Consider the following 24,885-nt stretch of genomic DNA (forward strand, 5'->3'; position numbering starts at 1 on the left):
TCATAGTGGAGACAAGGCACAAGTAGGGTTTACAATGATGTAGCGAAGCAAGGTCTGCACTATATCCCCAGCTGCAGTTGACCTCCCCTGGCTACATCACATTAAAAACTACAGAGCCTTGTCTCCAGTAGGATTTTACAGCAAGATATTGCATGTCATTATCTCACGGTAAAGTCACACCTTTTTAGGCAGTGAAGACTTGTCAACTTGAGTTAAAAGCAGCTGCCCTCAATTCTCCCCTTGCCAATGTTTGCAGTTTTACTATATAGGCCTGGTCTGCTATGCCCATTGCTGTAACTGTCTTTTATGGGACTAGGAAGGAACTTTCCCTTCACTGCCAGATTGATCAGGATGGGTTTTTTGCCTTTCCCACAGCAGCTCACAGACCCAGTGGGTAGGTCAGGAGGTTAAGGTTCAAGTTGTCGCAACTTAACAGGTGTCAAGTGTCCAGGTACTTGTTCGGTAGTGGGTCCGATTCCGTGATACTTGGCATTGGAAGTGGACTTCAGGAAAGCATCACCTAAGGAAGCTGAGGAATGGGGTTGGAGCTCCCAATGTATTGTACAGCAAGGGGATAACACCCTTTCCTCAGCCCCTTAACCCTCAGATGGGAGAGGGCCGTGGGATCCCAGCAATGGGCTGGGATAAGCTGTGGAGGGCTTAGGGTCTGACTGCAGCCCTCCACGAGGTGGACATGATTAGGAAAGGAATCATGCCCTGCACTGTACAAGTTGTAGTTCCTAGATAGTTCCTAGATAATTTAATACATTTGCTGCCCACTTAAACCACATCCCTCACATCTTGTCTTTCCTTCCATGTGTCTGGGACAAAGATGCTCATTGCTCCCTCTCCCTTACACCTCATGCACTAGCACAGGCAAGAAAACAACCTGCACTTGTCCTAGTCCAGGACTTGGACTAGATCTGTGCATATTCACTGGGTGCAGGAAAAAGAGCAGTGAGCCTCCGCACCCATTTACAGCATGCTCAAGCACAATGCACAATCTAAGTACACTAGGAGCAGGGAACTCTAACACCAACAAGATATGTCAACACTAGACTTTCTTTTATCTTGAGTTAATTGTCAATTAATTTGAGGTAGTTAGCGCATTGGTAAGTGCCAGTGTGAACACTCCACAAACATTTGTTGCAAACTACAAAAGTTTATTCTTTGCCCAGGCGAAGTAAAGTTCTTTGTCCTAAGTTAGCAGAATCTTATCATTAGTATTATTATTATTATTATTATTTGTATTATAGCAGCATCTTGGAGCCCCAATCATGGACCAAGACTGAACTGTACTGTATAAACAAGAACACAAAGATGGAATGCTAGTTTTGTTCTTTACCCAAGGCTGATGGGCAATTAATTCATTTGAGGGTTAAAAAAATACCCTAGTACCAACAAACCCCAACAGTGTTAGGAAACTCAAAATGGGCTGCAATATGGTCCTTTTCAAGAATATCAGGGTTGGAAAGGACCTCAGGAGGTCATCTAGTCCAACCCCCTGCTCAAAGCAGGACCCATCCCCTGACAGATTTTTGTCCCAGATCCCTAAAACACCCCCTCAAGGATTGAACTCTCAACCCTGGGTTTAGCAGGCCACTGCGTAAACCACTGAGCTATCCACCCTCCCTTTCCCCCTATGTTGGTATGGCATGGGAACAGCACATACTGCACTCTGTTAAAATGTATAGCATGTAGCAGCAACTGCTCTGTGCTCTGACCCAACACTGCTGGAGGCACGGTCTGCCCCAGTACCCAACATACTGTATTTGCACCACTGTACTTCCTCACCACCCCATTGTAGGCAGTGGGTTAAAGTCAAAGATTGCCTTTTTGCCAAGGAAAAGTCACTTTTCTGATCTCAGTGGCTGCTGAATGGTCTACATAGCTTATTGCAAATAGTGTTAAAATAAATAAAAAAAATCATTTTTTTAAATAAAATGAAATAAGCGTCAAAGTTTGGTTTCTAATTTGTCCTCACGGGAAATGTATTGGTAGCTATGGGGTTCAATTAATAAACTTTTTATGTAATTTTCCTGTTGACTGGAATGTGGAATAAGATTGACCAAAATTATTTATGGACTAAAATTGGGCAAGTTGTTCCCCTTTATGTTTAAAAAAATCCCACATACTTCCCATGCAGCTTCTTCAGTTTCAACTTTGCATCATTGGGACATGACAGTATAACATTTTCTACATATATGTTCAGCTACAAGACATCACAGAGACTTTCCTAAAGAAGCAAAACAAGGACACCCCAAATAAATATGTCTGACAGTAAAAATAGACATTTCAAAAGAATATACGGACTTAGACTTGTTCTTTGCTTCAAGGCAAAAAGGACACATAGATCAAAGTATGTCACAAGAGGTCACTGATTTTGTGGACCTAACTTGAAACACATAAAATAAGAATAATGGTCCTTATTTGTAAGCACCTAGGCAGGTACTTACGTTTGGGACAACGCCCATACTTAAGCTAAACGCATGCTTGAGTGCTTTGTTGAATCAGGGCTTTAGAGATCTACTGATGAAAAGTGGTAATATCCAGTTTTTATTAAAACCTCCTGGATCTTTCAAAATGAAGCTAGATATTTTTAGTTGAGAAAATTGCCTCAAAGTGGGCACCCAAATATGAAGGCACACAGAGCCAAACATTCATTTGGCATAAGGTTAAAATACGACACACACGTTTTCAAAAGTGGCTGCTGTTTCTGGATGTCTTAATTTTGGATGCCCGACGTCAGGTGTCTCAAATTGAGCACCCAAATTCCATGCCCACTTTTGAAAATTTGGCCTTATGCCAGAGGGAGAATGGAGGCCAAAACACCACTGCCAGCCCCATTTGAGTTTCCTAGCACTATTGTGGTTTGTCTGCACTAGTTCTCATGCTTCAAGTTAACTGACTGCAAATCAGCCTAGAATAAAGAGCAAGTGGTTACATAGGAAAAAGACTTTACTCTACGTACAGGAAAGAATAAATAGTTGTGAATGAAATTTGATTTCAGTGACAACTATGCGTTCACAGCACCTCTGAAAATCAGGCAGCTGGTGTCTCAAGTTGGACACTATGGAATAGCAATGCACAAAATTAGTGAACTCTTCTGAAAATGAGACCTTCAGTCTATAAAGTATTTATTTCTTATACACACTGGACAGTCATTTTTTAAAGAAAATTTCTGCAACTTTTTTCTTCTGTTAGAAACAAACTTATGCCAATTAGACACTGAGACACCAGTATTATTTAAGGCATTATTTCGGAGACAGACCTTGTACCCTGCCCTGTGCAGTACTAGATATACCACTGGGCAGGTCTTACTAAAGGGCACTCAGCATCTGCCAAAAGTTTCTGATGTCACTGCACTATCGCAGTGAAATCATGTTGGAACAGATGCTAATATTGCTAAAACAAAATGAAACCACACAAAATTGATCCAGTGTAAGCTCAAAAGCTTGTCTCTTTCACCTACAAAAATTGGTCGAATAATAGATATTATCTCACCTATCTTGTCTCAAATATCCTGGGACCAACACAGGTACAACAACACTGCATGCACTATCCATGCTTTCCTTTTAGTGTGTCATCATCATTATTCTCTCTGAACATGGCTCCTTTAAAACGGTTTAGTGTTATTAATGTAGGCTATTTTCCAAAAATGGGTGAAAAACATTTTGGACCCTCTGCATGCTATCAGGTGTTACCAAATCCTGGATTCTCAGACCAGAAACAATCTGAAAAACAGAAAGACTTTGGGCTTCTTCACTGAGATTTGGGTTTTTCCAGGAGTTGAATCACAGAGGCAACATCAAAAAAAAGTGACAATAGAAATAAGACACGTTGTATTATAAAGTGCCAAAAAATCAATTATCAGCAACAGTTAATAACTGTCTTCTTTCTTTGCCACACAATGTAATGGTCTAACAATCTAGTAATTAATTATGGAGATACTCAGTTTCTCAGGAAGTACTGTTATCATAAACCATAATTGACAATTGAAACAGCAATAATTTACTAAGGGAAAAAAAACAGAGTACTTTAGCACCCTAAGCAATTGAGTTTTGATGGATGAGGGATTGGATACTTCCTGGTAGTTAAGTAATTTTTCATTTATCAGCGCACAGTAATTTATTCAAAGGTCTATAGCAGAGTAAAAGAAATATTACATACATTAGACACCCATTTAATTAATATTTTGAACTTTTTCTGATCTAAAAAGATACCATAAATTTTTAAATCAGATTAGCATTAAAACATTTATTTCTAAGATATACTCTCAATTTAATTCCTTAGGATAAATGGTTCACTCTATGATGCACATTATGACCCTGATATTAGTTATCAAGGACCAAATAGATAGAGAGACACCAATCACATACAGCAGTTGCCATCAAAAAGTCAGTCTCTATCTTCAGTGCATTTAACGCTCAGTGGTATATGGGATGCAACACAGAGTACGCAGTGTCTCAAATACTACTTTGTGGTAAGCGTTGACTTTTTAATGGCAGCCACAGTGTCTGATGCTGCAGAAACAGAACTCATGACCTTCACAGCCAAAGGTCACAGTTCTACTACTTGATAGAGAAGATAACTGTAATTTATTCTTAGTAGTAGAAGATCTTGTATTCTCCTCACAGACCAATAGCAGAGGGCAAGACAATGCTGGAGAAGATCTAACATTCCATACAGAACAGCACTGTGGTACATATACACGCATTCCAGTCATGAGGATTGCAGTCACTTCCTCTCCTCTTCCCTTTTTGTAGTGGTGGATGTTAATGGAGGAGATTTGGCTACCAGCTCTTTGCCTCTTCAGTTGCTTTCCCAGGAATCCAGGCTCTTGTTCCAATGGATAGCCCAGCATCCATAACAGAAACTGGAAACAAGGAACATCTAGCTCTGCCTTGACCATTAGCAACTGCCCCGCAGAGCACAGTGTGAGAACCACTGCCCTAAGAAGAAAGGCTTAGGGGTTATTGAGGATTGCTCAATGAAGATTTCTTAGCAGCACTTAGCATATTAAACTGGTTGCTCAGGTGCAACTAAAGAGGGCAACATGTTGTGTTATGATGATATAAATGAACCATGGCATGGCATACCAACTTCTGGAGTACTGTGAACAGATTTGGTCATTTCACCTTGAAGATAAGGTGGATTTTGAACAAGTCCAAAGAAGGACAAGAAGGATAGAGACACAGCAAGAAAAAACATAAGAGCTAGCAAAAACTATTTATCTTGTGTAGATGTACCTGCGCTACTCAAGCTAGTGCACTAGAAATAGCAGCATAGCTGGGGTAGCACTGGTGGTGGCTTGGGCTAGCCACCTGAGTATGTATTCAGTGGGTCTAGGTGGGTACATACTCAGGTGGCTAAGCCAAGCCGCCGCGTGTGCTACCTCAACTACATTGCTATTTATAGCACACTAGCTTGAGCAGAGATGTTGGGTACATCTGTATGAGCTAGGAATCAGGTCCCCAGTTCCTAGTGTAGACATAGCCTATCTTAAGTATTTAAAGAGTACCAATTACTGTAGTATTTAGGAACCAGGTCTAATTTTATTTATCCTGAAAAGGAAAAAGAAGGAGATTTGAGAAAATTATGAAAGACTTAGTGAAATGTAATCTGTCCATCTTTTCCTCCTACCCAATTTTAGAAGAAGAAAAAGGAGACACTAAATGAAATTAAAGGGTAGTACTGTAGGTTTAGAACCAACAAAAGGAAGGATTTTTTGTTTTATTGTTTTGGTTTTTTTAAGGTAGCATAATATCTAGTCAACATGTGGAATTCATTGAACCAAGGAATAAACATAAAAACTAGTGTGGCTGAATTTTAAAAGACTGGAATTGCTAATAACATCTGCAGTTAGGAAAGATAAGCTAATATCATGGATGATCAAATATCATGCTGTGCCTAGGGATCCATTTCCTCCAGCATTACACATCTAGCTTTGTACTTTACGGCAGAATTTTCAAAAGTTACTGGTGGTTTTCTCAGCTGCCAGAGAAGATAACAAATAGTTTGAACTTTTATGCCTGCTATGGTCTATTGCTATTTTTATTGCAAAGCTAATTTGAAATCAATAATTTTAATCATAATTTTTAAAGCAGGCATTTCTGAGGCGAGTGAGGTGCTAACTTCATATGATTTATAAATGCCCGTATCTCTTCAGACTATCATCACAAAAGGGTCTCCTGTTGAGTTAACAGCAAGCACTTTTATTTTCAGAAATCTGCCTTCCTTTGCTTTTTATGAGGCTGTTAAACAGCTACAATGGACACAAAAATTATTCATGATACAGTCCAATCCTGGGTTTTAGTAGATTTTAGGCAGTTGCTCACTGGGAACAGGCTGTTTTAACTTACGGCTGGTCTTCACTACGTGGAGAGCGACGCTGCAATCGATGCAGCGGGGTCAATCTAATGGGTTTAGTAAAGACCTGCTAAATCGACGGCAGAGCACTCTCCGGTCGACCCTAGTACTCCACCTCTCCGAGAAGACTAAGGGAAGTCGACTAGAGAGCGTCTCCCATTGACACAACACAAGGAAGACACTGGGGTAAGTTGACCTAAGCTATGTTGACACCAGCTACGTTATTCACATAGCTGGAGTAGCGTAACTTAGGTCGACTTACCCCAGTAGTGAAGACAAGCCCTTGGACACCTCTCTGGAGTTACTCTGGGAGTTGGTTCAGCCTCTGGAGCAGCCCAGCACAAGAAGGGTGCAAACGGCACCTTAAAACCATGTTAGTGCACTCCCCAGGGTGGTGAGTTCTGTGCTTAGAGGCAAAGCACAGAATCTCACCGTTGAGTTCTTAAAATTCCACCAAGTTTATGAAGGATGTGTCTGATTTACAGGAACCCAATGTCATTCAATGGAATTCACTTTGAGGGCAAAACATGCCCTGTAGGACTTAGGAAATTGTAATGTTCCAACACTGTATTTCTGACTTTTTAAAAAAATGTCCAGGATCACCACTGTATTAGTCCAAAATTGAAGAATGAATGAATACATTAAAGAAAATACAACAACCTTTAACTGTCAATAAATGAGATGGAGAAGCATTATTCTGTGATAAAAATGTAACATAAAATTTGTTAAAGACCTGAGACTTAACAAGCAGGTATATTAATGTTAGCAGTGTTTCATCAGTCGTCATAACCTATTTTATTGAGGGATTTGCATTTCAATGGATATTAATTTCTCTACCCGGATGTATCTTAATTCTATGTTTGGATTTACATAAAAAGCTCATAAACCTGGATCTTACAAATGAAAAGTGCCATTCTGTAGAAGCTGAGATTCACACAGTGTCTGTGGAGCCCTGCTGAAGTCAATGGGGCTCTCTGCATGGGAGAGTGGATGTACCCACCTTCAGTCAATTGCAAACCCTGGACTCTAGATACTAAGTTTGACTTTCCCTTAAGGATAGAATAGCTATTTTGGGTTCCTTGAAAGACAGCAGGTGTCTATAAATCTAGTTAATTTCTCTATAGTGGAAAATTTACTTTCTAAGCTTTGCCAAACTATAATAGTTTCTTTTTGGTCTGACTACGATAGAGATCAGGTTTGGGGCCGAATGAAATTAAAAAGGTTTTCTGTGTAGGAAAGTAGCCATCTATTTCCCTTTTTTGACAAACTCATCTTAGATATTGCACATTCGAGTTATTAAAATGAGACCATGTTAGGAACAGGGCATAGGATGTTGTTTCTTTCCCTGTGAAATTTCTATTAATTATTGGAAGGAAACGGAGATCCTCTTTTTTATGTCAGAGAAATTAAATGTCTTCTTAATTCTATAATTTTATCTTCAAAGGAGCAATACTTAAAGATGATTTAATGGCTGATTGTTATGGTGAACTATTTATGATGTAAAATTTTGAAAATTATTTTTTAAAAGTTGGTCCTGTTTAGCTCTGATTAATGTATTTAGGCAGTAGCACTACCAACTCTGTGATTTATATCATAGCTCAGTATGAAGAATATTTTTATTGTAGCAATTTTCTAATCATTACCCTCACTTCATGATTTGCTTCCCAAAACGGTGGCCTACAGAAATCATAGATATAGGATAAAATTGTCATAAGTCTCTAAATGACTTAGGCACCTAAGTCCCATTTACTTTCAATTAAACGTAGGCTTCTAAGTCACTTAGGTACTTTTGAAAACTTTATCTATTTTCTCTGAGGGGCTGCTTCTCATATTCTTCTGCTTTTATTTGATTTATTTTTCCATTATGTACATATCTATATTTTTGTAACAGGCCCTGATTCAGCAAAACACTTAAACATGGGCTAAAGTCCATCTGTATTGAACAAGGCACTTAAGCACATGCTTAAGTTCCATTATAGTTGATGAGATTTAAGCACACAAGTGCTTTACTGAATAGGGCCCTCACAAGATGACTTCCTGTAACTTAAAAAAATGAAATAAAAGTCACATCAGGAAAACCAGAATTTAATGTATGCATTTTTTTCTGCTTCTCTAACTAAAAACATCTTATTTTTCAAATTCTTTCCTCCGGCAGAGAGCATTTATACACACTGACTTTTTATTGTAGGAGATTAAATAAGAAAAAAACAAAAACACCTCTTGACTCAGCCTTTTAAATTAAAAGAAAAGTAAAAGTAAGATACAGTACAAGTTGAGAGCAGAAGTTAACAGGCAACTTTGTTTGGGAAAAAAAAGGCTTTGTCATCAGAAGTTGTAAATTTATGGTTGTGATACTTGCCCTTGTAAATGATTGTTTCTTCACATCATTGGGCTGAATTACAGCTTTGTGAAACAATGCTGTTTTATTCCTGGGAAGACTTCACAGATTCTTGACAGAGCCTGAAGCTCTACCCTTATCACCCACTGACATTCCCATCTGGTGCCTTGGATTTCAAGCCAATAACATAGTGGTAGTGTTCACTACCATTCAGGAGATTTGGGTTAGATTACTTCCTGGGTTTGGAATGAATGCTGGTGAAGGGCAACATGCTCAGCAACTGGGGGAACAAGGTATCCTGCATTGTTCAAGAGCAACCACTATTCTTTCTGCAAGGAAGAATGGATGGAAATTCCTTCTGACCCCATAAAATAGTGATATTCAACAGGTGGCCCATAGGCCAAATGTGACCTGTTAAGGCTTCCTGTGTGGCCCTCCAGCTCTCCTTAAAAATATTCATAATTAAATTCATGAACAGTGATGCTCAGCCTATCATTTGCCTATGACTTCCTTAGTAAGTAACTTACTGGCAGTGCTTAATTTGTAATGAAAGAAGTGCCAGGCTCAGCCCTGGCAAGCCCCAACACAAATGAAGCACTGGCTGGGGGCCAGAGAATGGCCGGATGCCGGGGTTATGAACTGCCAATCTTAGAGGTGCTGGTGCTTAGCCCCGGAACAAATTAAGCATTGCTTACTGGATCTTAAGTTCTCAAGGTTGCATCGGCTATGATTGAGACGCCACCTATTTTTCATTAGTGATGGAAATGGAGCCAAAAATGAATGTGAGTGGGAGTAAACATCATAAAGTTGACAGCAAAAACCGAGCTCTTAACCCAATCTGGACAGTGGATTTTCTTTTTATTATGCCACCTCATTTAAATACAAAACCTTTGTATTTAATATGCCAAACCACTGCATCCATCTATAAGGTGGTCAGCATGAGGCGCCACTTTGAATCAAAGCACAGTAACTTCAACACAGCCTATCCTCCTGGCAGTGTTGCAAGACGTGACAAAACTGAAAATCTGAAGTCTTCATATCACACTTCAAATGTCATTCTCACAACATCAGTGACTGTGCAGGAAAAAGCAACAGCTGCTCAGAGACATCCCGTGCCTACTGATAGTGGGGAAGCAGAGTGAGGGTAGCCAGCTTCAGCAGTGTTACTGAGATCAGTCTGTGTGACCATGCAAGCCAAGCAGCAAATCTGGGGGGAAGGCACATGACCCTGCATGTCCCCCTCTCCCAGGCATCGCCTTTGCACTGCTTCTCTTTGGATAATGTTGGTACTAGCTAAAAAAGAAAAAGCCTTTCCTGGATGCCAAGTCTGCAAAGGAGTGCACGTTGGAAATGCTGGAGGAGCTTTTTCCCGGAGACAAAAACAAAGATGACATTGTGAACCATGTGAAGCAAGATCCCCCTCTGATCCCATGGCAGTATGAAGATGGGAGGTAATTTATGAGGATTATTTGTCAACTCTTCTTTCCGATTAAAAAAACTGCCAAATACATGTCTCTTGCAATGGACGAATCAAGCGACTGAAGTGACACTGCCCAACTATCACGGTTTGTTACATTTTATGATGGTAAAATTCTCAAGGAAGAAGTTTTGTGCTTAATACCATTAGAAACCTACACAACAGGAGAGATCATTTTTGAAAAGGTAAAAGACATTTTTGAGAAAAACGGTTTAGATCTGCAGAAAGTAAACTTGCTTGTTACACATGGAGGTCCCTCCAGGACACAGAAAGAGAAGGGCTTTGCTTCACATTTGGCAGCAATACACCCATCATTCACCAGACTGTCCTGGGCGGTAAGTTGTCTGGGGACTTGAAAAAAACAATGGGTATTGTAATGAGATTCGTGAACTACATATGCTCAACTTCTAGCTTGCAACATCATCTTTTTAAAGCTCTTTTACATGACCTTTCAGCTAAATACAGTGACCTGTAGTAGCACAACAGTGTTAACTGGTTAAGTGGGAGATGCATGTTACAAAGGCTTTGTGAACTTCAAAAAGAAAGAATAGAATTTCTTTCAAACCACAAGACCAACAAGGCTTGCAAGTTCTTGGAAATTATGAATGATGTCCCTTCTATGTCACAGGTAGCTTTTCTGTGGAATATTACTGGTCACTTCAATTCCCTCAACTTGCAGCTCCAAGGCTGTGCAAGCAGTGTTGGGGATCTGTCTGAAAAAGTGTGTGCCTTTCAGAGGAATCTTGAAATCTTTCAGACAAGCTTAACAGGAAAGGTGTTGCACTTTCCCACATGTGTTGTTTCTACAGATGAAATTTAGAAGAAAACTGTAGTAGAATGAGAAAACTAGACACATGGGGCCTGGTATGAGGCCTAAGGCCTGAACTAAAGTAGTCAGGCCCTGCTGATATAAAGCAAAATCAAGCTGTGAGCAGAAGTCAGGTCCTGTTACAAAACATGCCTGCTTGCCGGTTCCCAGAACCTGGCAAGAACAGGGTTGGGATTTCAAAAATGCAGATGTTCCTAAGTAGTGCTAGGCACAGGACACTCACGTAAACACATTCCAAAAGGGTGGTACCAGAACACACTGATACCAAGTATGGTATAAACACACTCCCCGAAGATAATAGGGACATACTGACTCCTCCTGAAGATAAGATCAGGATAACAGCTGATGGAAAGAGATGTTTTCATTGAACCAACATGTACAATGCAGAGTGATAACTAACCACGTCAGAGGGGCAACAAGTAACTTGCTTGTAACAGTATACAAAAGAAGGGTCACAGAAGGTGTGTCTTCGTCCAGCTGCAAGGGGAATGGAAAATAACACTAGTATAATTGTAGCACATGTATGCCCATTACAATGTAATTGTACACTGTAATTGTAATTGATCCAGGAAGTTAGGAACATGCTTTATTGACAATAAACCTGGCCGAGTGTCTTTGTTACTGAACAGAATCTGTGGAATCTTGGGCAGTTCAATTAGAGCCCGCCGTACAGGTTACCTGGCCAGAGCCAGTGCAGCACACAGAGAACACACACACATGAAGCAAACAACTGACGACAAAAACAATGTAAGAAATCCTACCCAATCTGACTGAAATTTTTAAAATGTGATTTGAGAATTTTAAAATTCCCAAAGATTTGCTTTTATTTGTTCCTGAATGGTTTGCTGGCTCTGCCGAGGGACCTCGCCCTTCTAATGCAAAGACCATTCGTGATTTGTTGATGAAGGTGTCTTTCAATTAGAAACTGTAAAGCTCCAGAGCTCAGATGCCTTCAAAACAAAATTCAAAGAAAGTGGAACTTTGTGATTTCTGGACTCACTAGGCTGAGCAGTTTCGGAATAGCCAGAATCTAGCCAGCTATCTTTTAATGATGTTCAGATCAACGTACCTCTGCGAATCTGGATTTTCTACCATGAACATTATAAAAAACCACCACCACAATCATGTGACAGATGAGCATCTTCACCAATGCATGCGCCTTGCCCTGACCGCCTACAAATCACTCTTCACAAAACTTGCCAGCGATCGTCGATGTCGCTTCCCCGTTAGAGATTGCCACAAACACAGGTAATAATGTTGATTTATCAACTTCGTTGGAAGATAGAAAAATAATACTTATATTGTAATTAAAGTCTTTATGTATTGGCAGCTGAAGTTTTTTTTTTTTTTATTTTGCCAGCCTTCTGCAAAAATGGCCTGCAAAATGGCCTGCCTCTTGTCATAAAATTCTCAAATTGGTCCATGGGGAGATCTAATTGAATATCACTGGCATAAAAGATACTTTTTATTTCACAGGTTCATGGATTCCAAGGCCGGAATGGATCATTGTGATCATCTAGTCTGACCTCCTGTATAGCACAGGCCACTTAACTTCCCCAAAATAATGCTTAGAATAAATCTTTCAGACAAACATCCAACCTTGATTTATAAATTGACAGTGATGGAGAATCCACCACAGCCCTTGTAAATTGTTTCAAGAGCTAATTATTCTCACTTTAAAAAAATCACACCTTATTTCCAGTCTCAATTTGTCCAGTTTCAACGTCCAGCCATTAGCCAGATGACTTGCACTTCAGCACTGCAAAACATCTCTTTTCCCAGGGGCTAAGCCTTTTGCCCCTCAAGCATTCTCTCCCAACTGAGAGAGCAGTCTAACCCAGATCTCCTGAATGACAGTAGAGGAAAGTAGCTATGCCATTGGCCTGGCAATTGCCCTGTTAGTTTGATACGGCTTTGTAACAAGCCATCAAACTGTTCTTGGTAAATCTCCACTTTCATCCCTTTGGGTAGGTCTACATGAGGAAAAAAACTCGCTGCATGGCTGCGGCTGGCCCGAGTCAGCTAACTTGGGCTTCTGGGCCTCGGGCTGCAAGGCTAAAAATTGCTTTGTAGATGTTCAGGCTTGGGCTGGAGACCAAGCTCTGGGACCCTGCAACTCTAGCCTGAGCCTGAATATCTACACAGGAATTTTTCAGCCCCAGAGCCTAAGCCCTGCAAACCTGAGTCAGCTGACCTGGGGGAGCTGTGGGTTTTTTGTCCCTGTATAGACGTACCGTCCGAGACTCCTAGCTGGCTGCTAGTTCACTGCAGAAACTTGGAAAGCTGCTAATGAAGTGTGCAGCTGGACTTCTACTGTCAGGAGGATGAATAAAAGCAAAGATTAATAAAAAGAGCAAATACAAGATTAACATAATTTTTCTGCTGCTAATTATTCTTCCCATTTCCTCAGCTGAAATTATTCCCTCAGCACCATCCTCTAAAGAAGCCATGTCTAAAATAAATACAGAACATATTTTAAAAAATAAGTTTTAAACTTAATAGTTTAAACAGGGATGGATCAGCTACATGCTGCAAAGGGTGATAGTGAAATAGTGCATTAATTAATATAGCATGGAAGCAGGATTAAATTTGGCCCCTGCATGATCCTTCACAAGACTGCCCAAAGGCAAGCTTCCTGTCTGCATGCCTACCAAGCAGTATTTCATCAAAAGGATGCTATATCCAAACTCACCATAACTGCCACCACCCTGGGAGCCTCGGGTGTTGGCCACTGTCAGAGGCAGATGGTTTCAGAAAAGATCCTGTACAACAAATCCCATATTTCTTTTTTGTTCTTATATTTTTATGTTATACTTGGGCTATAAAGGATTAAGCTTCAGCAGGAAGTTCAAATGCTTAAAGTGACACTATGCAATGTCATACTTCCTGTTCACTCCAATGGACTCACTCACACACATAGACAGTAGAGTCTCTCCTGAATACAGAATACTGAATACAGCCAGGCTAGATTATAGCAGAATCAATACTGTGCTTATTTAATGTTATTTCTTGTTGTTAGTCAAATAAATAATTTGTCCTAAATACCTGTCAGATTCATAAATGAAATATCACAACACATACCATATGTATCCAATGTATATGGAGGATCTATTGCTATAGTAAAGTCTGTTATTTAAAGAAGAAGTAGGCAAAATACTGTATACACAACACATTGTCATTTTTATTGTTACCTCACCTAGCTCATTTCACTTCACTCTTCATGTTTGCAAAGGTAAGTTTCTCTTGAGTGGCTTCAAAAGCATAATGGAAAACACTAGCACCACATGATTATTCATCTACATGACTGTTGCCAATAAGATCAGAAAATCTATAACTTGAGGTTAAATGCTTTTCTACCAGCAAACAGTGGATTGAATTGAAAAAGTTGGTGATTTACTTCCTAAAGTCCATATTTTGATGTAGGATCCCAGATTATATATCAGGCAGCCCCCTTGCAAACCGAACCACAAAGCAAAATATGTTGAATTTTTCCACTCCTGACAAAAGGAAATTGAGACAATTTCCAAGGCAAATATGAGCATTGGCACTATTCCAAGAAGGAACAAACATGAAATAGGACAGATATTTGAATCCGCTTCTGCCTCCAACACAGAAGGCTTTATTATATTATATTTTACTTAAATACAGTAAATTACACTGGTAAGTTTTTCACACAAAGTTATAGCAGTAGGATTTGCACTATTCTAGTGTTTGCTTTGTGTATCACAATACTATTCAAAGAAAAGGTAAAAATGCATCTGTCAGATGAGAGACTAAGGGACAGATTTTTAAAGGGATTTAAAGGTATGCTAGCTTTTGAAAAACCCATAAATGAGCCTACCTGCCTCTTTAGCCACCTAAATATTTAAAAAAAACCTCTGCCTTAGAACTTGTCTACACTTAAAATGTCAGTGCAGGTTTTTTTTTGGGTCAAAGACATTAGTGCTCTTGTAGAGCTCAATTCTGAACCATTTTATGTACTGGAACAAGGGAGTAAGGAGTATAAGTACCTACTTACTTCTCTGTACAAGCTACCTGATCACGGTGGACAAGCCAATCAATGCAGCTGAGCTGGTGCACCAGAGGACATAACCTGTACCTGGTACTGGGCAAGTTGATAACTAGGAATCAGAAAGTAGCTCTCACTCACAATCTTGTTCATGGTCTGGTCCTGAAACAGTTCACATACGTGTTGCCCTTGGCTCAGGGCTTGTGGCAAAGCCACAAATAAACCTTTAATCATTTTCTACAATGCTAAAATGAACCTGCTCCTGCTCCAGTTAAAATCAACAGCAAATCTGCCAATGATTTCCGTCATTTCTAGTATACTGCATTAGTACTGTTCTGTGTTTTTAATATTTTTGTTTTGTACAGTATATTTGCAAAACATGGCAAAATCGATAGACTGTTTTCACAATGACCTATTGATAAACTCCTGCATTATGAATACAGTGGATTATAAAAAGCTCCCCTTTATAACATATAACTTATTTAAACATGTGTAATTTTTTATTTCTAAGAAGAAAACAGAATGTCCTTTACATTGCACAAATAAATAGAGCACTACACTCTTAGAACTGTCTTCTGAAGCAAGATTTTAGATTCCATGTTGCTTTCATGACACTGGTTATTGTTAGTATTGTGAACATTATTTTTCCTCCAATCTGTTAACTAAATTCTGTTATTTAATGAAGCCAAACAGATTATACTTTGGTTGAGGTTTTTTATTATTACTATTATTATTATAAAAGTGTGCATCACTAAGGTACTTCATACAACATCTACAGCACAGCTGGTGGATAAAGGTAAAATTGTCAGTCAGTCTCATTCTCAATTTCTTCACTTGGTGCATTTCTCACAGAATTCTGAAGCTATGTGGCATGCCCAATCTCATTAATGGAAGTTGCAGAGTTGGAGCTATGCTACCACTTTGAACATTTACCTCTCAAAAATACTTAAATGTATAGTTTTGTAATGGTACATTAAAAAAAAGACAAATAAAAACCTACTAGAAGCACAAGTCTGTCTCCATTATGTAAATACAAATCTAGACAATTATAATATGTACATTACTTATTTGATAGACCACCCATTATGAATGCTCAGAAAAACATGTTATACTGTTTTTTAAATGAGTGTGATACAATATACTTGATACATGGGAAAGTTGCTATATGGAAAGCATCGTGTTGATAACTAAAAGTTATAGATGATATAAAAGTAGCAGTGCTGTATTTTTTGCTGTGTATATTTCATGAAAACCGTTTGTTGTAATCACATAAAAACATCATAAAAAATGACCTGAGTCATTATGGTTTTCAGTAAGATATGCGACAAAGTTTGGGGAAGCTTACTTTTGGTGATCTCCAAGTGGTCTCTGTCCAATGGATTTTAATAATGACTCTGGTCGAACCGCTACCTTTGGTGATGTTTTAGGGCTAGTGTCAGAATCTCCGCTTTCCTCATCTCCCATGGCTTTAATATAACTCCCACTTCTCATTCTCCTGCAGGGGATCTCCTCGTCTTTACCGCCAACAGGGTACCCTCCCCATTCATCTTGAGGCACCTGGTACCAAACACAAAATATGCAGGAATCTCATCATATTTTAAGAGACAGCCTTAGATATTCCACACTTCAAAGACAAGTCATTTAGGTTTGACCCTTGAGGCACAATGTCATTGGGTAAAATTTTCAAAAGTTCCTAAGTGATTTAAGTAACTGAAAAGCATTCTGGTTACTGGCATACAAGTGGGTCCCTATTTGCTTTATTTCATTTCTCAATTTCCTATATTAAGGATGAATTGCAGCCTCTGGTCTAAACACACTTTTCCAAGTGTCCATAACTTATTGTAACAACTTGATTTTGCTCTGAGATTTTCAATGCTTTGTCTCAGCTCTAAGATGATTTTTTTAAAAAAGTGTGAGAAAAATCATTTCAGTTGTTTTTGAGTAATTCAAGTAAGAAAAAGCCTACTTTCCCCATATGCTCCAATCTGAAATTCTGTACTTCTGTAACTCAAAAATGGCTGAAAGCTGAACACGTTAAAAACAAGTTTATATTTTGAGATTCTTATTTGTGACTCAAGCTCAACTCAAGCCTTGTTTGTAAAGTTATGAATGTTTAAAGTTTGCAATTTCATCCTAAGGGCAGTTCTAGCTAGAAAGCTGGTAAACAGCTTTTTCAGGACAGCTTTCCACCATGGGCACATTAATATTTCATCCTGTTTGGGCTGATTAGATTTGTATGGCTACATGACCTGATACAGGTAAAGCTGGTTTTGCAGCTAAGTTCACAAGGACACTGGAATCAGAAAAAGTCCTCCGCCAAATTATTCTTGCTTGTAATATAACTGAGAGAGCACACAAGTACACCCAAAACCCTTCTACATTAAGAGCCCTTACTGGCCAACCAAAGATCCTGGTGATTGAAAGAAGTTAATTGGTAGTCCAGTCCTCAAAAAGGAAAAAAACTTCTGGAAGATCCAGGAGAGAGAAGAGGCCACTAACCCCGTAGCAAATGGCAACTGTGAGTGGGAGTTTCTGGATCTTGGGTAGAAGGAGGGATGTTGCCTAGTGGCTCAACGGAAACATGTTTTAGTGTGGGGTCCAAATTTCCTCACATGGGACAAGATCCAAGGCCCAGAGAAGACAATTGGAGTCTTTCCATTGACTTCAAAGGACACTGCATAAGCCCCCTGTGAACTTCTTCCTACAAGATTTGAAAAACATGGCAATACTCAAGCTCAGCTTCAGTATGAGCAGGTTCAAGATTCACTTCAGCTCTTTGTACAATCATTATACTGTAGCTTAAACACCTGAATTTTTTAAAAAAATTCAGCCTCTTTCAGATGCCAACATGTCCTGAACCACAGCACAGCAACAGGGCTATAATACTGCATGAACATATTTCTCTTTTTTTATTATTTTGAAATGCTAACAAAAATCTGTTGCAGATCATGTAGGGGGTATTAAATGTATGCTTTCCAAAATGTTAAAGTGGTTTTACAGCTTGCAAAAATGACTTTTACAATAGTTATCAGTTCCTGAAATTCCCATCTGTAGGGTTTGCAGCTGCTAATTGGGAATAATTACCCTAATTACCTACTTGCATACAGTGATGAGTGCCGATATTTATAATTTCAAAAAAGCCTTCTTCCTGTTCTAGATGTTCACATAAATTCCTGTATCTGCCGTTTTTATCCACAAAGCAATAGGACTGCATATTACCATATGCATTTTCCTTCCAAAAAAACAATAAGCTGATAAGGTCCAGATCTTTTCATTTAATTTATCATTTGCTGCTGATTTGGTTATAACAACTATGGACAATGATGAGTTTTCTTTAACAAATTCTGTGCTCTCGTGGTGTGAGGAGAAGGGAGTGCAGGAGTTAGGGAATCTCTTCATTCTTGTGTTCCTGTTCCACTGTGGGATCTTAGGCTAGTAATTAGGGTCACATTTTCCAAAGAGCCCACCCCCAGCATTTGAGATCAGATTTTCACATCAGGATCAGCTTCCATTTAGGTACATATCTAATTTCCAGAGTTTCAAAAGTGTTCCACACTCACAGTGCTGGACTCATACAAATCAGGCTGCTTATTTGGTGTTTAAACAGGTGCTAATGGCTTTTGAAAATCTGGCCTGAGTTTTGGGTTCTGAGCTCTTTTGAAAATCTCACTGTAATCTTTGTTGCTCCAAGGTTAAAATGAGTATTACCTACCACACAGAAAAACTATGATGTTTAATTATCATATAAATGTAAAATGCTTTGAAATTTTCAGATGAATGGGACTATATAAGTTAAAATTATCATCAAAATCTTATCATCATACACAATCTGTGCATGAAATTAGGCTAGAAATGTAAGAACAAGGGTTGAAGCTCTGTCTGGTGGGCATGTGTAGGCAAGGATAAAAGGTATCAGGTATATTTAGGATATAGAGGTGAAATTACAAGACCTACAGTCCCCAGGCTTCTAAAATATTTAGCTTAGCAAAATTAGACTTTAGGATTTAGGATAAATTACTATAAGTAAGTCAATAGTAAACCTGCTGAGCTTCTGTTTCTGTTTGTGATATGCTGATGTTTTGAAAATAACTGCTGAGTTTGGATACTAATACCTACAAGAGATCAGTAGACACCACAAGCTGACCATTGGTAGGCAGAGTGAAATGTTGGAGACTTCCTTAAGGTAATTGCCTGTTCCTATGGTGATAACATGACATAAATGGGGCATGGACGTTCAAATAAGGAAAAGGGGTTAAAACCTTCATAAATATGTATGAACCCCACTCAGTGTCAGCATAAGACATTATAAAGGCTGTATCACTCTCTGTGTGCCTCGGGGTGGGAGACTCTAGGATGAGGCCCACTGGTGGTGATGATGATGGTGCTGGTGAGGACTAACACTTCAGGTTTTTCCACAAGGGATGATGTAAGTAATGCAAATATTGTGCATTTTGTACTGGTCTCTCTGCTTTACCAGATTGCAATGCGTATTGTTTTGATGGCTAACAAATATAATCATTACAGAAAGAGCACTATGTAGCCTCTGCTGTGCACCTGGGGGTCCCCCTTCTATTGATAACCTCTCTACTGTAGTCAATCTTGGGGGCTAAACTCTCTCAGATTATAGTAGAGGTAAACCCACACTTTGGGGTGGGTAATTGGTTAAACTAAGTAACCCATTACTATAGATAAGATAACACATGTAATTCTTGTTTCATTTAAAGCTTTCTAAGCCTGATCAAGAAGATGCCCACCCCCCCCAAAAAAGGAGAGAGCAAGAACTAAAATTTAGATGACAGATTCCCTGCCCCCCCCATGTAAGATTTCTTCAAGAGAACCCAGCATGTCATTGTATATAGCTATAGAGGGGCAGATAAATGGATGCACTAGAAACTATTTCTAGATGTGTAGAGAATGTCTCTGCAGCATGAAGAAAACTTCCCAAGATCATAGAGGAACCATTCAACTAGAGCGCCAGCTTTTTTGAAAGACCCACATGCTTGTTCAGAGGGTCCTTATAGGGCAAGCAAGTCTTCCTAGCACAAGCATCCACTACAGAATCTACATTAAGACTAGTGCCAACACTCTGATTTTGTCATGAGTATAACATGTATCATTTGGAGGAAAAAGTGCATAAATTAAATTAAAGTAGATATTGATGCCTGCCTGAATGTTTTCTAGTTTTTGGTCTGCTGGGTGGGAAGCATGAACATTGATGAGCTTATTCTCTCAAGAGTTAATAGGAAACACCCAGCATTCCGCTGAAGAAGGGTTAGGAGAACCTTAGAGGTTTGCACAGAGCCAGCAGTTTCTCCATGGAAAACTGCCAGGATTAGTCTGGAACTTATTTGCTAGTCCTTGCTCTTGTTTTTTGCTTGGGTTTCTCCAGTTTGTTTTCTCAGAGAATCCACTTTGGAGGCCTATCCAACCAGAAGAAACTAAACTAGAGAAAGTTCTGGAACAAGAAGAGGGAGCTCAGTCATGCTGCTTACTTTGTGTGAGGCTGGAGATTTTTGGAAGACACCTGAATGTCTGTTCAGAAAATCAAAAGGACAAAAACACTACCCTGGTCTAAATGTTTTCTTCTGGGGTGGGGATGATGGCTCTATAAAATCCAAACCCAGGGACACTGCGTAGACTATTCTTGGAATTAGATGTGAAAGGACAAGAAGAATATTGTGAGCCTGATTGATAGTTACACTGAGACGTGGATTCTTAATAGCTTCTCTCTCTGTTGGTGACTTTTTTTCCTGACGCTTCTCCTTCGCTTTGTGACTTTTCTCTGAGTATAGAGGGCTATGCTTTTTGGTTTTGTTTTCTGCCCAAGCAGCACCTTTTCAATAAGCATCTAAAGACAACATTCTATTGCTGCACTTTAAAAATAAAGTAAAAAAAGAAATTCATTAGGTATTGACTATTTTCCTTGATTTACCTTGTCCTTAGAGGGTAAATGCCACAATGTCATGCTTGGCACTGTGGCAAGCTCCTGTTGGCATATGAAATATTTGCAGCAAAATTTGAAATGCTAAAATTGCAAGTCTTTTCACTTTAGATTGTGGATTTGAGAGTTTGGTCCCAGTTTCATGGGCCCATTTTTGAAAGAAATATTTTTTTCCTGAGAAAACACAAAACCCTGTGAGTAAATGGTTTTTAAGCCAGTTACTGGGCCAAAAACAAACAACAAAACAAACAAACAAACAAAAAAACCAAAAACAAAAAAGAGAAATTCTATGAAAAATATGTATGCAATTTTCCATAACCATAAAAATGCAAATAAATTTATTGTCTCAAATTCTAGAATCAGATGTCTCTAACCCCATATAAATTTGACTGACTCTATCTCCTCTAGCCCTATTGACTATGACTCTCAAGGTTTTGGAAGTAGGGAGGAGTTATAGGATGAATCTGTACCTATAAGGAAGGCCTTGGTTCCTTAAATACATAACCTTTTATCTCCTCAACACCATTTTCGGTGACATATCTTTCTCAATGCACGTATGTTATTTAGTTATTCTGATTTTTTTAATGTGCTGATTCATTGCTCTACGTACATGTATTATATAATTAAAAACGTTCAAAAAGCTTTATAAAATGTACCAGGAATTCCTCTTCAACATTAATGAAAGCCACCTTCTCCATTCCCTTCAAATTTCATAAGCCGCCCCCATCCCTGAGCATGTGGGAGAACAGAGAGAGATCTTGCAGCATGCCCTGAAGGTCAACTGACACTGTCAAACAAGTGGGGAGTTAATTTCAGAGCTGAGGACCCCTTGCTGGGAATGTCCTACCAACAACTCTCCCATTTAAAGCAGGGGGACGTCATCCTGAGAACCTCACCTGATATCATCTGTCATGGTATCATATGCAGAAGGAGGTGGTCAGATAGATCCCAAACCATTTAGGGCTTTTATAGGTCAAAATCACACCTTCAATTGCACCTGGAAATGAGCTGGAAGCCAATGCAGATCACAAAGTACAAGCATAATATGCTGTGTGTGAGACACTCCACGAAGCAAGTCAGCAGCTGCATTCTGTATTAGCTGACATTACCAAACTTTTTTTTTCTCAAGAGTAGCCCCAAGCAGAGCACAACTGCAGTACCTGAAATTTGAGGTGAAGACGACATGGGTCCCATGTATTCAGGGATTCTGTATTCACAAAATATCCACTTGCTACAGAACTGTGCTCCAAAATCTCATCTTAAACTGAAATACATGAATCTAGTATAAATATATGAAGTGTCACCTGCCTTACTCTTCAGAGAGCCTTGAAGCAAAAGCTTGAAGAGGTGTGAAATGCCCCAATCGGGGCCCCACAGTCTCTGTGATTCCATGGCAATGGACTCCATAGCCAGAGAAGAAGAATGGTTTAGCGGTTAAGGTAGCATGAGACTCTGGAGATCTGGGTTTGCGTCCCTGCTTTGCCAAAGACTTCGGCAAGTCTCTTTTTGCCTCAGGTCCCCATTTGTAAAACAGGGACAGCAGAACTTCCCTACCTCACAGGAGTGTTGGGAGGATAAATGCATTATAGATTTTGAAGTGCTCAGATAGATACCATGGTAATGGGGCCACATTGTGCCACAGATAGATAGAGGGACTTTTCCAAGTTGCCACAGAATCCAGTCTTTCTGACATGGTATTCGCTATTTTGTTGTAGCCACACATGCAGCTTTGTTTCCCTACCCTTACTGGGACCTGTTTTCCAGCTTTCCCCAAAATCTGATTTAATTGAATTACAGTGCAAGTTCTAGAGAGCAAAGAAACAGCAGGTAGGGAGCTAGAGCTGGAGTCCAGCTTGTAACCAGGGGAATCTGGAAATGTAAGCTAGCCAGCTGGGCTGCCTGGATGATGGGACAAGGCCCAGAGGACTAGGAGGATGGCCAAATGAACCTGACCACAAGCTTCCCTGGCACATATGGGTGGAAAAAGGCTTTGAATGATACAGGGACCTTTGCCTGGGTTGTGGAGCCAGGCTACCTACAGGATATAATGGAAAAAAAATCCTCATCCATTCACTATAAAAAGAATCACTGTAAGAATACTCAGGTGACTTTCGCATCCCTGAGTATTTTAAACCAGGAGCCATAGTTGTGCATGTTTATATGAAGAGGTGGGAATAAAGGGTGTTTATATGAGGAGGTGGAAATGAAGGGTATTTCATGGTGACAGATAAAATTACATTGTTGTAGAATTTAAGAGTGGTGGTTGTGTAATTTGTTTTCACTGCGCCACAGAGCTCTGGGTATATCTTTTTTGTCACAAGTCTTCTTAGGCAAGAAAGGCTGAGGAAAAACTGACTCTTTTGGAATTACTGGTAACTATCCCCTTCTGAGGAGCTACATCATTCTACCTTTGCATTTCTCCAGTCACTACCTCACAAAAGGGTAATCATGTGTCTTCCCTCTCTGTGGCCATAAAAGACCCTGCATGAAGTACAAGTGGTGTAGTTCTGATGTACAGAGGAAAGAAATCCAACATGCTGGATTAAAGTCCTCCACAGACGATAGAGCCAAGACTATGGCCTCCCTCTGCATCTTCCATGGATGGATTCGGTGAGGGACAAAGGTGAGTTGGAAGATCAATCATTGACCATTATTTCAAATAGTGAGGACACAGCACAGCCTACAGTAGTAGTCATGGAGAAGCTCTGCTGTTGCTCTGGAGCCTGGGGAGAAGAGAAAAGCCTTTATTTCCTGCTGCCCTGGAAATCCGCACACCAACTTCGGCTATTCAGACTTGATGGGAGGCAAGAGGATTTGGCCCATAAGGAACAAGTGACATGCAGGGCATTATTTCTAGATAAGCTAGCTGGCCTAATGTACGCTTGCTGAATGAACCAAAAAGTGTAGCCCACTTTTTTAAAATATTCACTTTCAGGATTCCAAAAATCTTAGCTGTTAAACAACTGTAATCTACAAGAGTGCATCTGTTTATAATCACTGAGGTACATGCAGAAGTTTGGTGATTGTAGGAATTGTAACAGAAAACCTATTTTGTGATTTAGTAAAGTAATAATGGAACAAGAAAAGTGCTCTGACAGCATCTCCAGGCCTGCCTACACCAGCACTTACTGCACAGCAAACTGGGGTCTAAATCTACAGTGCTGCAGCATGCTGTGCACTAACTATTGGTGGGAACCCTTCTACTGTGGACTAGACGTTCCATAGAGCACTTTGACTTACTGCTATTTCAAACCACCTGTTTAATCCAAGCAAGACACATTTTTCCTCCATGGGCTTTCCCCCCAGTCATTATGTTGGCATTACTGAAATGATAGCACAGATGTCTTTAAAAAACCCTCTTTTTAAAAGGGCTATATAGAAATGCACATATATTCTCTCTCTCATCCTCTCTTCTCACCCTAACAAATGAGTTTTATGGTTCTGATCAGCTGACTCAAAACTCCATTGGTAATTATTTAGCCACCAGAGGAAGGTCGTCATTTTTGTTACTTTCCAGCTGTTAGCAGACATTTTACTATCTGTACAATTCTAAAGGGGGGTATATTTATTCCCTTACTTGACGTAAGTGGGGCTATGAATACATTGCCACTAAGATATTTAAGCACATGAGCAACTAACTTCAAAAACAGCCTTTAAAGATGAGACTATAAGATGACCCAGAAAGGGTGCTAAAATCATGACCATTTGGGCGTCAGAGTCCATTCTTTAAATGATGTTTTTAAAGTGAGTGCTGTACAATTTCCTCCATGACCCAAAACTGCAGTAGCTGATCAGCTCAGTCCTAGGCAGCCAAGGGGAGTGTGTGGTTATCTAGCATCAGTGGCAGTAGTCTGAGCAGTACCCCCAGCACATGTGTGAATTGGTCCAGGGCTCTAGAATATCAAGTTACTTGTGGCTGCAG

General features: G+C 39.6%; 1 protein-coding gene across 1 annotated transcript in view; it reads right to left on the minus strand.

Annotated features, from left to right (window-relative positions):
* DLGAP2 (DLG associated protein 2) overlaps nt 1-24,885 on the minus strand; it is a 127,723-nt gene that overhangs the window by 73,545 nt on the left and 29,293 nt on the right. The window contains exon 3 of the mRNA XM_034766390.1: nt 16,368-16,579. Coding sequence (XP_034622281.1) covers nt 16,368-16,579 — 212 coding nt within the window. The remainder of the gene's footprint in view (nt 1-16,367; nt 16,580-24,885) is intronic.

This window comes from Trachemys scripta, chromosome 3 (assembly GCF_013100865.1).
Source record: "Trachemys scripta elegans isolate TJP31775 chromosome 3, CAS_Tse_1.0, whole genome shotgun sequence".
Lineage (NCBI taxonomy): Eukaryota > Metazoa > Chordata > Testudines > Emydidae > Trachemys > Trachemys scripta.